The 16,266-nt window shown below is 34.0% G+C and overlaps 1 protein-coding gene across 1 annotated transcript in view; it reads right to left on the reverse strand.

Annotated features, from left to right (window-relative positions):
- Window positions 1-16,266, reverse strand: part of LOC150100126 (carbonic anhydrase-related protein 10-like) — a 79,577-nt gene that overhangs the window by 42,811 nt on the left and 20,500 nt on the right. Inside the window, exons 2-3 of the mRNA XM_090402599.1 lie at window positions 15,833-15,969; window positions 2,522-2,716 (exon numbers count right to left, since the gene is read on the reverse strand). Coding sequence (XP_090258725.1) covers window positions 2,522-2,716; window positions 15,833-15,969 — 332 coding nt within the window. The remainder of the gene's footprint in view (window positions 1-2,521; window positions 2,717-15,832; window positions 15,970-16,266) is intronic.

Genomic DNA, 16,266 nt, shown 5'->3' on the forward strand with positions numbered 1-16,266 from the left:
AAATTCTCCCAGTAATGTTAGCCTCCCCCTCTGAGTTATTCATTACTTCAAACGTTGAAGCGGACAACCCTAAGGTATTACTATACAATACCTAGTAAATCATAGCAAGGTTGAAGAACTTGCCTAGTTTTATAACGTGCGTGAAATGAACAAAAAAATTACACGTGCTTTTTCCGTTTAAAGTATTGTTGCAAATCGTTATGTCACAGAATGCGCGCGCAACACCGCGTGATTTATATTTCAACTCTTGGAAATGAAACATGCACAACAATTAGCCACGTGCTTATCTATGATACTGAAAACACGTGCTTATTCTACTAAGAATTGAAACTGTCATTTTATAAAACGACTATTCGGGGAGGGGGGGGTGGTAAATAAAAAAGCTATTTTTACACAATTTTTTTTTTTCCCATTTTCATTTATCTGTTTCACACACATACCTGAATAGCAAAAGCAATTTATCTTAGGGTAATATATTATGTATTCAGGTAAATATTCCGTAATAATGAGATCTAAAATTACTTAAACGAGATTATAATTGAGTTGGCGGGTCCACTCTCCCCCTAGAAGATAAACATTTGAGATATTTTATTCAACCCCTCTAATTACGGGATTTTAGAGTGGAAAAAACGCCTCGAAGCCCAATGGCAAACGAGGTAAAAAAAAAAATATAAAAATAAACGCCTCAGATCTCCTTCCAAATGGTTAGATCTAATTCCCTGGATCCCTAGAGAAATAACACGACTTCCGGTACATGATTCGAACATTTTATTAACCCCTCCACAAGCTGCATGTGTTGGCAAACGTAACGGCCCCAGCATGTCAGCAAACGACACGAGGGCCCACGCCTCTGCAAAGAACTTATCTTTCAACGAAGCGATGTCATTAGTCAAATGAAGTTCGGGCACCAAAGAAAATGATCGGCAGATAGCGCTACACCTACAGCGGACAGGGAGTTTCTGAATTATAAACACACACCTTCGCTTGCGTACCTTAGTAAACCCATTATCCCTTTCTCCCCGTACATTGCAAAAATTATACATTAGTACAAGAAACCATCTATTGAGGAGAGGCAAAAAAAAAAAAAAGGTTTTTTTTTTTCTTTTTTGTAGATAAGTGTCCATTGCGTATTATTGTTTACTTCATTAGCTAAATGGCTAATTAATACAGTTGTAGCTCTATCATATGGATGCATGTATCTTTCCTATTGGCATTATGCCAAATATGAAATATAAACGAAGCATGCGCTAAATATCTCATAAGCATTCGATATGAGTTTTTCGTGTTTTTTTTTTTATTTGTTTTCTATGTAATAGATTTTATTAATATAATTCACGTCAGTGAGATTGTCGCGCAATTTGACTATAGGATGCTGGCAAAATCCTAAAAATAAAAACCTAAACTCTCGATCATGAACTCCTTGAGAAGTATGTTCTTCATATATGGAGTGTGTTTTGCCTTTTTATTTGATAGATGAGGTGACAAATATTCAAATCTCTGTCTCAATATGTCAATTCTTCTTCTTATTATTATTATTACTATTATTATTATTTGTTCAATAATGATTTTCGTTTAAGTACATTAATACGAATTATGATTAGTCAATGTCTAGTTTGCATTTATGTAAATGATTGGGGAAAAAAATCAAGTTTATATTGATATAATGGTCTTTATTTTTTTCATTTTCTTATTCTCAATCCATGATGGTCACAAAAAAGAACATTTGCCTCTCTCTTGGAAAAGCCTGGGTTCGAGTTCCTTGTAAGACACGATAAACATTTTTAAGAAGCATTTGAACACTTTCTTTTAGACACTCTCATACGAATATGGCTGTCGTATCCTTAAACCAGAGTCTCATACGGTGGGGTTTTTTTTTGTTTGTTTGTTTTTTGCATCTTACAAAACGAACTTAGCTGATTCAGCCATAACTCCAAATATCCAGCTGCAGACCTAAAACAGATAAATGAACCAGAGAACACACGCATTTAACAGATAGCAGACACTAGATAGAATTAACTGCGCTATAATGACACAGGGAATTTACGTATAGATTTTAACATGAATTTTCGTCACTAAATTTCATAAAAAATTCAGTAATCGAATAAATTAATTAAACACCTTTGAGAAATTATCTGAAAATCTCTTTCATTTTTTTTTAATGAAAAATTGCATTCATATGCTGGGGGAGAAAAAAAGTAATCTCTGTTTATGTAAAGATAATTAAATTGACTCACTACGCATGTCTTGTTCAACAATAAACACGTTAAATTACCTCAGAAGCAGATTAGGCTATAAAGCCAGTATATTGTCTGTTAAATAAATGTGTTCTTTAGGATGGTTTGGCCTTTTCATAGGAGAAAATCCTTCACCTCCATATGAGACCAGATACTTCACCTTCACTTGAAAAGTCCTAAGAAGTGAGGCGCAATATTTTTTATTCATAATATACAGACCCATAAGACCCTAGCTAATATCAAGATGACTAGTTTTCACACAAAAAAAAATCTATTAGCGTACATACCTCAGCTGGGAATGCATAGCCTCCGACAGTATGCTCGGACCCTCTGTCATCCGTTCTTCCATAATGCAGGTGAATTTCTTCAAACCTATACCGGTAGGATAATGGACCTTCAGTAATATTCACCATCATTTCTGGATCCAAAAACTCAGCTCGAAATATTACGCTATGTCCTGTATTAGTGATGGTACCACTCACCTAGAAACAAAGAAAACAGTTAAAAGATCCTTACGAGAAACCTTATATTAAAAATAAATATTCTTTCCCATTACCTCCATCCGACCATATAAAGATAACATAATTTTCTTTCATTACAACCCCTCCCCTCAATCCATTCCCACTCGTAGTACGTTCTTTAGGCAATTTTCAAAGATTAAATAGGGTTTTATTTAATTTTGGCCAAATCAAAGAAGACTGACGTTTAAATTTTGTAATAGATTAGTTGCAAATGCCGCTAAAGGCGAATGGTATGAAAATGTCATTAGAGCAAATGCAAAACAAAATCCCGCCTTCTTATCGTCTAAATCCGTTTTGCTAGTGCCTTGTCTTCCGTACTTGAATGTAAATGCAACTTTTTTTTTTTCTTTCGCTTCCTTACCTCCTTTCCATTTACTCGCAACAAGATATATTAAAGTAATCTAAATGTTATTGAAGTCCTTTGCAAGACTTAATGAACCTGCCTTACGTACTAAATTTGCTTCGAATTTCTAAGAAACATGCATCGTCTTTTTCGTAAACACCTTTGAGAAATTATCTGAAAATCTCTTTCATTTTTTTTAATGAAAAATTGCATTCATATGCTGGGGGGAAAAAAAAGTAATCTCTGTTTATGTAAAGATAATTAAATTGACTCACTACGCATGTCTTGTTCAACAATACTGTTATGAGTATAAATGTCACTTTCCATTGTTTAATTGGGAAAACAATGATGTCATTTTCATGAGATATCACAGGCAGACACGTGGCATGCTTTTATTAGAAATGGAATTTACATACGTATGCCTTTTAACATAAATGCTGATGGCGTATTAATATTGCCTAGTGAATGGTATGAACCAGAATTAATATGCAATTATCACTAATGTCAAGAAGAATTAAAAAATAATCCGAAATGTGATTAACACGCGAACTGATTTACGAAGCATGTTTAAAACAGATGAAATTATTTTTGTTATTTTTTTTAGACAACGAAATAACTGGAAAACTATATCGGAATCAGTCGTCTCCATTCGGATATAGTCGGACTTTTTAATTAAACCTAAAAGTTGACAGCACGTGAATTCCAAATATGAAATGAACATTGCACATTCCAAACAATGTAACTGACATAATGTGAACGATTACAATGGCACGCGAGAAATGTAACAAATCACCAGATGAAATGAACATAGTTTCCATTGTTGGCATTGAATAACAAATAATAGGCTATTTATTCTTGATAAAAGTTTAATTAGAATTAAACAAAGGGAAAGATGGCAGAAAAATAAAACAGTGGAATCTTTCCAAACACGTTGGCAATTGTACGTCATATTAAATATTAAAAAAAAAAAAAATTAAAGAAATAGCGTTTGGTCATTGAAGAGGCCAAAATGCATCGCATACAAATCTCTAATGAGGGCGAAAAATTCCCTCCATGGGTAATCCTAGATAAGTTATTCCCTTCCGTAACGTAATCAGGACGTTTCACTACATCAACTTTCCTTTGTTTGTCTAACAGAGAGCTTTTCTTTACTTCTGTTTCCCGTTCTTCCTGGCTAAATGGACGGTAGCAGCTGGCTGAAGGCATTGTGATTAAACACACACACACACACACACACGGTGCGTCTTTAACCGCACTAAAGAGTGTGCCTTCTTTCGTCAGATCGTGCTTATATTCCTGAGTTTTATTACTTCCGTAAGAATAAAGAAGACTTCCCTATTTGTGTTCGCATTCCAAGAAAACAATACTTCATTTCCGAGTTCATACAACCAACACACACACACACACACACACACCTTTAAGTTTCGTGCTGGCGCCAGCTAACTCGGAAACATTTCAGGAATATGAAATTGCATAAATTATGTCTGCGATTATAATTTTAGAAAAAAAAAAAAAAAAAATTCTATTCCCGTGGAGAAACAAATAATGGCAAGACCTTCTACCACTGGCTTTTAGAAAAGGAATCTAATTAATTTCTTGTGAGTCGCCCTCTACCGGCGGTTACATGCCACTTCAATTTCTTAATTTTTTCTGAGTCTTTAATTTGAAAAAAAAAAAAAAAAACTAAACTGTAAAATAAATAAATGAGTAACGTGTGCTATCAGATATTTAAAAAACGACATCGATCACGTGTCACTTATCTGAAAATGACATTCATGTTTGATATGAAATCTACAAATTTCAAACATCACAGTGAATTACGTCATTGATCACGTGTCCACTTATCCGAAAATGACACGGATATTGCAAATATGAAATTTACAGACTGCAAACATTTCAAATGAAGATTTGAAAGTGACATCGAGTATTGCTAATGGGTAATTCACATCACGTGCGTTAACAAACATACCCAATAGTCGTTTGTTTGTTTTATCCTACCAATTAACTCTGTTTTTTTTTTTTTTTTTTTTTTTTTTTCATTACGCAGTTACTTTTATGCTCGCGCGTTGTGCAGCAACAGAAACCAAATGACGAACGATTTTTCTTCCATCACTTCAAGGCAGAATAAAATTCCAATTTACATCAACTTTAACTTGAACAACCATTTCCTCCCCCCCCCCTTTTTTTTTCTTTTTTTTTTTTTTTTTTTTTTTGCGAATCGTCAACATTCCACTGAGGGTTTGCCTTTACTACCTGCCATTCTACCCCCCTCCCCGTTTTAACTTCCCCCGTGTGACAGATCGCAGTTACGGAAATCGGAACACGATTGACAGCTGTGGCCCTTTTACGCCTCCCAGATCCCAGCAAATAGTCAAACAGAAGATATGTTAGCTGTCACGCGACCTGAGCCTTTCCGGTGGAGTTGTGTTAGCCAAGCGGTGACGTCATCAGGTGGGCTGAGGTTTGAATGGTTGAGACTATTGATCGGTCTCGTTAAAAAAGAGAGACAAAAACATGAAAAAAAAAAAAAAAAGAAAGAAAGAAAAAAGGACATTCGGATGATGGGAGTGATGGAGAATAGCTCAGAGCGTCTATAAAATCTGAGACTATCATCTATAATCAATAATATTAGGGTTAAAAAAAAATAAAGAGAAAGAAAAAGAAATTTTTTTTTTTTGGCTGGGTGTTATGGCTTTATATGGTACCAGAATAAAACCAACTTCGATTTCCATTGAAGAAATAGCGTTTTACTATTTCCCTTTCTATCTGTAAACCCCCCCCTCCCCTCTAGATGAAGGCACGCGGATCATCTCCTCATGACATCAAAGATTTTATCGTTCTGAGTACACCTCTTACTTAAACGAAAACCAATGCAGAAACCTGCTACAAAAACCAACGTTATTCCAAGTGGCACATAGCGGTTACCATAGCAACGACGTACTTTGCAAGTGGAATTACCTTCTTAGGATTCAGGCAAACAGCATACACTACACACAAACACACCAAGACTGGTTGTCTTGGGGTGTGTGTGTGTGTGTGTGTGTGTGTGTGTGTGTGTGTGTGTGTGTGTGTGTGTGTGTGTGTGTGTGTTACCTGGTTACCTGACACTCTCGACATTAGTTGACATAATTACCTAAGAAAATTAGAATTGCCTTTCTGATACTAAATTGTCTTGATTGCATTGTAATTCTCTGCAGTAGTAGAAGTACAACAAAAAAATTATTGTTGTAAATTAATATGTCCTTTCATGTATTATATCATTTCATGTATTATAGTGGTAATAGACGAAATCTGAATCCAGTTCTGTGACGTCGAATTAAATGCAATTAATTTTAGTCTAAATATTGTCAAAATGTATCTAGTCATTCAGGGGGATACAATAAAACGGTCTGAAGGGACTCGCATACAAGGAACTAATAGAGTGTAATCTTAGGAGCACCGACCGGGATTTAGAAAAACTGAAGAAAAAAAAAAAAAAGGTTGAAATACGAACTGGACTAATTAAACAAAAACCTAAAATGAAATAATTTTATCAGAGATAAAAATAAATGTATTATATTAAAAAGTAGTTGGTTTGTTTGGCCCCTTAGTAGACATCCATAACGCTAGATTTGACAGAAAAAGACTGTTGTAATTTATTTCTAGTTAGCAACACTTGAGGACTCTTGCTAAGCCTTTTCTTCGGCCGATTCCTGGGATAGTCGATCTTTGACCCAAACAAGTATTCGTAAACTCGTGATTTTAACACCTCTACTCAGAAAATTCGACCGTATAGCTCATACTATTACAAATAAAATGATACTTAGTGTTAGGAACACGAGATGGCGGAAGTCGTCCCCTATACGCTGGTCACACGTTCAGTCGAAAACTCATCGGTACCCATGAACTGACGAATGGTCGACTGACAACGAAACTAACGATTCCCCATCGATTTCCAAAAGTTTGATTCAAAGGAGTTTCGCTTCTCTTTTTTGAGAAATCAAAAAGGCGTCAGAAATGTTTAATTTAATTTTTAGAAAGGTTTTAATAAACAAAATATAGAATAAGAAAAAATAATAAGACGAACTAATTCTTTACATTTAAAAGTTCTACATCAGCTGAATTTCATATTTCCAGTTTCGATACGAGACCTAATCCACTTTCTTTCATAAGGGGTTCACATAAAAGATGAATAACAGTGGAGATAGCGTTTATCCTTTATTCTTCACCTAATTTTTTATGAAATCTTCTTATAGTAACTCCATGAATTCAAACTGCTCAGTAAAAACGTAAATATAAGCTATAAATCACTCTACGTATCGTTTGCATACAACTGAAATGGTTTATGTGTTGTGCGTTGGACTATTCTCTTATGTCTATTCAAAATCTACAAAAAAAAAAAAAAAAATTGTCTGAGAACTTCAATAAATAATTCTGTATATTTTTAAGACACACACACACACACACAGAGAGAGAGAGAGAGAGAGAGAGATGCCATATCTCTCAACTTTTCTTGGGACTGCAACACACTCTTTCCCAGCGATAACTTTTTTTTTCTGGATTTTCTTTCTTCACGATAGGATTAATGTTTGCATGTGTTGTATAGAAACCCCTATGGGAATGGATGCTCCATACCGAGCCCAGATTTGAAATATTCATTTTCCAGTTAAAGATTTCATCACCGAAGTCGTCTTTGCGCACAAGTTCAGTCGATATCTTCCACGGCACAGCCACATCACTGACAAGGATCAGGCTCTCTCCTTTTTTTTTTTTTTTCATTCTCTTTAACCCTCCCTGTGGCAATAATTATGACCTGAAAACTCTGTTGTTAACACGCTAAACCATAAAACGTTTCCCCATTATAGCAACCCTTATTAGGATCACCTATTTTTTAGGAAATGTCATCCGCAAAAAAAAAAAAAAAAAAAAAAAAATTGAGGTTTGTTATCTCGGAAGTTTAAGCCTTACCTCTAAGAAAGAGTTAAAAAAGGGTAACCTCGGGAAGTGAACGAAAGATATGAAGAAAATGGACGACCAACATCCGCTCTCCTTTTTTTATCTAACATCACTAAAGGAGAATCAATAGAAACTTAAGTCTCGTCATCTGACCTCCGCCATCAAATACGAGCGTGTTCGGAAGAAGAGGAGGAAACAGAAAAGAATCTTCTGTTACACCATAGCAGGAAATGGATGCAAATGTTATCAGCGTAACCCACTACCTCTAAGCCGGTGATAGATGTTACTTCTTCGAACAGATTTAATTGTCTCCGTGTCGGCTTAGGGCATGTCAGCAAGGTTACGGCGAGCACTAAATCTGCCGCAAATGCTGCACTTTAAACAGAGGACTAGACGGGGGCTCTTATTTCCATTTCGTAACAAGATATTAACATTCATAACGAGTGCGGATGGCTGCCTTTGGCTTTTATTTTAGAAAAGTTTTTTCACATATTGTAATAAAGAAAAAATGCTGATAAAATATACAAAAGATAACGAACATGGCGAGAATTGGATTTTTCACATTTAGTAGATTTTTTTTTATATATATATTTTCTTAAAGAAAATAATATTTGGATCTTATAACGAATAAACCAGGGTACAGCAAAAGTAAGATAAATCATAACGATGTAGCAGAAGCAATCAGTCGGAATATACAATCAACTAGTGTCTAATATCCGGCATTAATACTATTATTCATATACATGCATGTATAATCTAATAAAGCAAAAGTTGAAGATAGATTTTTAAAAATATAATGTTAAAATATACAATATTTCTAATGTAAATCGAAGAAAATACAATAAATTAGCAATCTGAAAGTATACAAATGATAATATTGTTGAAATGTACAATAAAGGAGCTATTGTTAAACTATTCAAATATATAACTATCATTCTGAAATGTACAATAAAGAGTCCTTAAACTGTTCAAATGTAATTTAAACTGTTATTATTGAAATGAACAATAAGATTCATTGTTGATTTGTTGAAATGTACAATAAAAGAGTCATTGTTGAACTATTGAAATGTACAATAAAAAAGTCATTGTTGAACTGTGGAAATGTACAGTAAAAGAGTCATTGTTGAACTATTGAAATGTACAATAAAAAAGTCATTGTTGAACTGTGGAAATGTACAGTAAAAGAGTCATTGTTGAACTATTGAAATGTACAATATTCAATGCTGAATTGTTCAAGTATAATATAAACTAGTATTGTTGAAATGTACAATAAAGGATTCATTGTTGGACGGTCTCAAATGAAATATAAATTATTATTGCTGAAATGCGCAAGAAAACCAGTATTGTTGAACTGTGCGATAAACCTGATATTTTTGAAATGTACAATGAACATAGCATTTTTTAAGCAGAAATAGAGCTATATTGTATAAATGTGCTCAAATAAGCAGTTAATTCGAATTTAATTTATTTAATTTGTTCAGATTTATTGAACGTGCAATGAATTTCTTATGGATTATTTTAGAATTAATTGTTAACTGATGAAGACAATATTTCTTTTTGTGTCTTTTGCGCAAGGAAATTAAAAACATCTTTCTACTACCATCTGACACTGAATGACTTACAAACACGGAAAAAATGTCCCTGGCATCGTTCATGGAAAATATATTGGTATCGTCCACACTTATTTTATCTTTAATACTGTGCCGACGTCACAAGGCACTATTGCTGCGATTCTGTGATGATGGAAGTGTTGAAGGTTGAAGCGATGAAGAAAATGAAATATTGTTGATCGCGTAATAAACTTCAATGTCAAACCGAAGAATGAAACCATCATTGTTAAGAGAACAATAAAGATGCTAGACAACTAGACTAGCTACTAGAGTTAACAAATAACTTATCGTGAGCGAATCAAAATCAGCGATTGAACGTAAACATAAACATATAGTAAAAATAAATAAATAATATTTTAAAATAAAAGTTTACACGTTAGTTTATTAATATATTGTGTATAACAAAACTAACTGTAAATAAGAATTTTAAATAAGTTAAAATAGCATATAAATATGTTATGTTAACATAAAAATACAAGTTATGACGCAAGTGTGTGTGTGTGTGTGTGTGTGTGAGTGAGTGAGTGTGTGTGAGAATAACTTCAAACGTAACATCTTTTCATCCGTAAATGTTTTTTCCCCGCAAGTAACACAAAAGAACTATTTCCCAGGTCAGCTTAAGGCTTGGATAGATTAATCCCTAAGAAAGCCGCAGCATTTCACCTGATAACGGAAGAACTTTTAATGTGTTGTCGCCAATGTTTTATCCTGGCGAGTGCTTGCAAGCAGACCTGTTGATAAAGTGAACCGCTAGGCTGTTTGGTTGCGTGAATCGGATTAAAGCACGCAACTGTGTGGTGGCGGAAAAACGTCTCGTGACATATCGCTAATGCCGACGAAGCGGAAGACGCACCAAAAAAAAAAAAAAAAAGGAATGAAGTTCTTCTCTTGCAAGTGTCAAACGATTATTTAAACTGTCGGAAAAGTTGCCGTCAAAAATAATCAGACGTAATAGAGAAGTGTACGAAAGGAAATACATTAATCAACTTGCTTTCATTCCTCTTGCATTTTTTTAAAGTTCTTTATGATGTCCGTGGTTGCTTAAGAATTATGGCCCAGTCTGTAAAAGTGCGTGTGTTCTTCCAGCCATTTTTTGTGAGTTTAGCTCTTTCAGAAGTGATCAAAATAGAGCTTATAACGTACATTGTAAAATTTAAATTAGTGATTATAAATATAAATATATCCGCCAGATGGCAATAAAGTAGATCAGCATATTTTTTAACAGCATACTAGGTAACTGGCAAATTACGTTAGTTTTTTTGTTACTCACTAGGTGGCAGTAGGTATGTAGGTTTCGTTTTTACTCACAAAGTTGCAGAGAAAATATATTAACCTAATTCTGTGGCAGGATCGATTGTTTCATTTTACTCACTAGGTGGCAGAAAACAGATTAGTTACACTATTAGTCACTAGGTGTCGTAAATAGATTAGTTACAGTACTGGTCGCGGTGAGTATATTACTTGCACTATTACTCACCAGGTGGCGGTATGCATATTAGTTTCATTTTTACTTACAAGCTAGTAGTTCCGTATGGCAATTATTATTATTTTATGACACCTCCAAGGAGTTCGAGGACTTATCGAGAGAGAGGGCACCCACTCTACAACTCTCCATCCACCAACTACACCGAAACTCTACTATTATCATCTACATCAACGCCATCTATTGCCCACCACCACTAATATTTTTTGTCTGTAAATTGCGTGTGTTCTGAATGGCCAATTTGTCTGAATGCGGGATGAAAAATCCGAGTTTCGGGGAGAAAAAAACCCTGTTGAAACCCAACTGAAAAAGCCCATATAAAGATTCTTCCCTCACAACGAGAATCGAACTTAGACATTTTCCAATCGAAGGGCGCAATGTGCCGTCATTCTTCCAATTGCACTACGGAGGCGCTTAATTTAGTTCATTTGTATCATGTTTACTCACTAGGCGGCATAAATAGATTAGCTGCAGTATTATTTCACCAGGTGACAGATGTATAATTTTTTTTAATTACATTACTACTCGCCAGATGGCGGTATGATTGTGTTAGTTCCAGTTTTATTCACTAGGTGGCGCTAAGCAAGTTCTACTACTATTCATCTGGTGACGGTAATTACTTACAATATTATTCACCAGATGGCGTTATGTGTGTGATTCATTTTAGCCACCAGTATGGTGTTTACTCGCTAGGTGGCAGTTGGTTATTTATTCTCGTATGAATTATATTGATTGTGTCTTTTCGAAAATGTAATCTCTCTGCGACGAATGCCCAACACCCAATTTCTAATCCTTTGTGCGATGCGGCATTTATTTGTCGAATTCAGGGGAGGGGGGGGGTAAAATCGAAACTGCATTCATTCGCTAGCTTGGAGTTCCTCGTGAGGTGAAGTGCAAATTATTATAATTATTAAATTGGAGTCCGGACAGAATACTTTTCCTCGTTCAAGATTGATGAGATATTAATTGAATGTTGAGAAAACGAATGCAATAGACGGTTTTAAGAGAACGAACGAGGAGTCAAAATTCCCTTTGCGATTCAAAGGAAATAGATAATTAAAAGATTTATCATCCTGTCGAGGTGTGTTTCGCCCTGACTTGGCGGTGAGTGCGGACGTGTTCGTAAAGATGGCGCGAGAAAAGAAAGAAAGCAAAAGATATTAATGAGGAAACAATCAGCAGGCAAAAAAACGGTAACACCTCTTATCTATGTTTGAATCTGTCTCTCTGTCTATCCCCCTCTATTAGTCAATCCCTTTGTGTATCCCTGTCTTTATCCATTTGGGCTTGTGCTATCCATCATCGCGCACACTCCGGTGTCTCTGCGTGGACTTCTTTGCAGAGACGACGATCATGGAAGAGGGGGGGGGGGGTCTGTAAGCTTTCAGTTTCAATTCCCCAAATCACTTATATTGAAAGCTAAGTCCACATATTTGTCGGAATGGGATGAAATGCAGTACATTTATATTGGGCATTTTCTTTACTGGGCTATACACATACTCGTCTATTTCATTCTTGATCACGTCACTTATTATTGACGTCTTAAACAAACAAAGAAATCATTTTATTGTATAGAGAGGCTAGGACTTTGGTGCCTATGCTATGCTATGCTATTATTAATAATTTGAGTCGAACAAAAAGCTGCCGATGAAATTAAGAGCTATGCGACTCAACATATTATAAAGGTAATAATCAGTTTATAAACGCATCAGGTAAGTGAAACAAAGAACATTATTTACTTAATAAACAACTAAATAAAAAGTAACATTTCAAAAAAAATAATAAATAAATAAAAAAAACATATCATACGAACAAGCAGAAACCTACATAAACTGTTCTGCTACCTTCCACCAGCAAACAGAAGATATTATTGCCAAGGAAACAGAAGCATATCTGCCATGTCTCCTCCATCTTTACTAAAACCATTTTAATATACATAGAGATAGGCTATTACCGTGTATGTTGGTAAGTTTAAGATTATGAAACCCAGGTATGGAATAATCATGCAGCGTACCAAGTGAACAAGTTAGTTACAAACTGTGCCATAACTATCGCTGATGTATTATTCTATTGCTGTTGATAGCTTAACGGAAATGACGTCATTCAAAGAGGAAAGTCTATTTATTTGTATTTTGATTTGCACTTTTAAATATTTTTATGAGGATTCGTAATTAGTAGGTATCTATTGGTTTCAGTGGGCTATTATTTTATATTTTGTTTCATTATATTATAAATTAATACAAATAGCAAAGACATGAAAATCTCTCTCTCTCTCTCTCTCTCTCTCTCTCTCTCTCTCTCTATATATATATATATATATATATATATATATATATATATATATATATATATATATATATATATATATATGGCTGATAGTGTTCTGATGAGCTCCGACAATGGCGAAACAGCTGTTAGTTACAAAGCAATTGGTAATATGCAGAAAGAATGTAGCATTGCGAAACATAAGTAAGGGATGAAAGACAGATAGAACAAAACACGCATTTTGGCCCTTTGTTTGACATTCAGTCTCGGACTGTGTTGCGTCCACTGTTATTCTAGGCATGCGTGGAATGTCCTCAATACTCTTATCTCCGTATATTCACCATGCTGATCATAAAAAAAGGCATCTTAATTCTGGCTCTCGAAGTATTTTTCGCTCAATACATTCACCAATCTTTGCCCGTACTCCATTTGTTTTCTTTCGGTCTCTTTGTTGAATCCTGTGTGTGTGTTTCTGTAGCTTCTCTTTCATTCCATTCGATCCTATTTTTTTTCCCACTTTTCCTGCTAACATCTTATTTGTTTTTCTGGGTTTTTTTTTTATATCTTTTTGGTCTTCTAATTATCTTGGAACTAATCTCCCTTATGCTTTTCCCTTACTTCAATTGTTCTATATCCTGTGTTTTTCTCGGCGTCGAAGTCTTAATGCCTGAAGCTCTGTCTGAAAATAACCAGAAAATGAAACGATATAATGCCACTCGATATTATTGTATTATTTGATGCTATGTCGTTAACGGGAGAAAATGGTGATATCGAAGCAGTTTCTTTAAGAAATTAATGACCAATAATACAGTTCTTTTAATGATATTTTAGCTAGTAAGATAAATACGCCGGAGTAAAATCATTATTGTCAAATAACGCAAAAATAATTGTTTAAAATGGAAGACGAAAGCTGCATTATTAGAAATAAACATGTTTCATTCTTGAAATATATAACAATATTAACAGTTTTGAAATTTACATCAGACGTTGCAATAGAAATTATGCAGTTGCTGAAATGTATCAGTGATTATTGAAATATACAACAAAACAAAACAAAAACAATTGTGTTAAACAGAAGAAGAAAAGTATATTCTTGAACTAAGTAGCAATGGTGGCATTTTTTTGAAATTTACAAGTAACAGCAGAAATTATGCAATTGTTGAAATGTAACAGATGAGTGTTGAAATATATAACAATTAGAACTATTGAAATGTGCGATATTGTTGAAATGTCAACAGTAGAATTAGCATTCTTGAAATGTACATAAGTAAGCATTGTTGAAATACGCAATGGGAATAGTTTTTTCTCATTTAGTGCATTGTTTAAGCCACAATGTTGCAGATATCTGGAAAAAAAAAAGAGATTGCTGATGATATCAACGCTTTGTTTATTAGCTGAAAAATATTACAGCCTCTGTGACTCGCTTGTGATTGCTAAAATCATCCAGAAATCAATACCATAAAATACACGACTCGTTCTACCAATACGAGTAATCCATTATTTTTGAAGTATTAAGTTATGTCATCAGGTATACTATAATTTTAACAAGTAATTATATAGAACAAATTACTGTCTCGCAATCCACTTAATGCAATCTATTTCGGGTGGAACCATGTTGGTGAAATCATCAGACCGAATTATAATATATCGTTCGGTACCGACAGGCCTCGCTAAACTTTATCCCTATTAGCTCGTCACACGAGCAAAGTATGATATCAAGAATATTTCCGTCTAAAAGACACATTTGATGAATTACAAAGGTCATCCGGTACAAATTACAAAGATTATCATGCAGCAAAAGGCTTTCTGGTTTAATTAGGGCAATTTATCTTGTCTTAAGATGATGTGTATATTTCACATTTGATGTGCAAATCGAGAGTAACATTACATTGAGTTCGATGACAACATTTATAAAAAATTAAAACGGTTGTTGAGTTATTATAAATATAACTATATTATAAAATAAAAGGTTTTGGAAGTATATTGCAAACTTATAATTCTTTGGATCGATTCTATGATTTATTATCACAATTTTATATTTATTTTTATAGATTATACATTTTTTTATTATTTTTGTTTCTTTTTATTGTAAAACTTTCTTCATAGAAACAAAAACAAAACCTAAAACACTCTATTGATCCTTCATACCGTATGTGGATAGCCAGCTGTCATGTTACATCGATATGTGGATTTTTTTTTTTTTTTTCTAGCTCGAGCATTTTCTTTTCAAGTGCCCCAGAAACATAAAACACAAAATCCTAAAGAAAATGTGTGTCACATAAGGTATTGTCTTTAGTGATTTTAATGCTGTCTAAAAACTTTTTTTTTCTCCTTTGATGGAGAGAATGGTTGCGATGCCAAAAAAAGATATAAGACAACGGTTCTTTCTTTCTTTTTTTATGGTGAAAAAAAATTTGAAAAATGAATAAAAATGTACTTACCCTGTATTTATCAACTTTAAGAGATCTTAAATGGGGGTCGAAGAGCAAATTGTCAGGATCGATATTTACTGGAGATTGACGGCGACCTTTGCTACATAAACTCCATTCCGGGTTGAGAAGACCCCAAAAATCAGGACCTAGAAAAATGATTTAAAAAAAAAAAAATAGAATTTTGTTAACATTTATCAAGCTCTGTTTTCTCGAAGGCTTGTCTCTCATAGCCTTAGCTGCTTTTAATTGAATTAACTGTCAATAGTTAATTAATTGTGTTGAGTTAACAGAATTAGCTCAACTAGCTAGTTAATGCTATCAGTTAACTAATTTACTAGTTAATAGTTAATTGAGTGCGTTTTGTTTTTGAGTCCTTGTTTGCCAGTACATAGTGATTGTTGAATACAACAAACAAAACAAAAAAATAAAATAAATGTATTAAA

Source organism: Typopeltis vanoorti, chromosome 13 (assembly GCF_054136105.1).
Source record: "Typopeltis vanoorti isolate ZY-2024b chromosome 13, IOZ_Tvanoo_1.0, whole genome shotgun sequence".
NCBI classification, from domain to species: domain Eukaryota; kingdom Metazoa; phylum Arthropoda; class Arachnida; order Uropygi; family Thelyphonidae; genus Typopeltis; species Typopeltis vanoorti.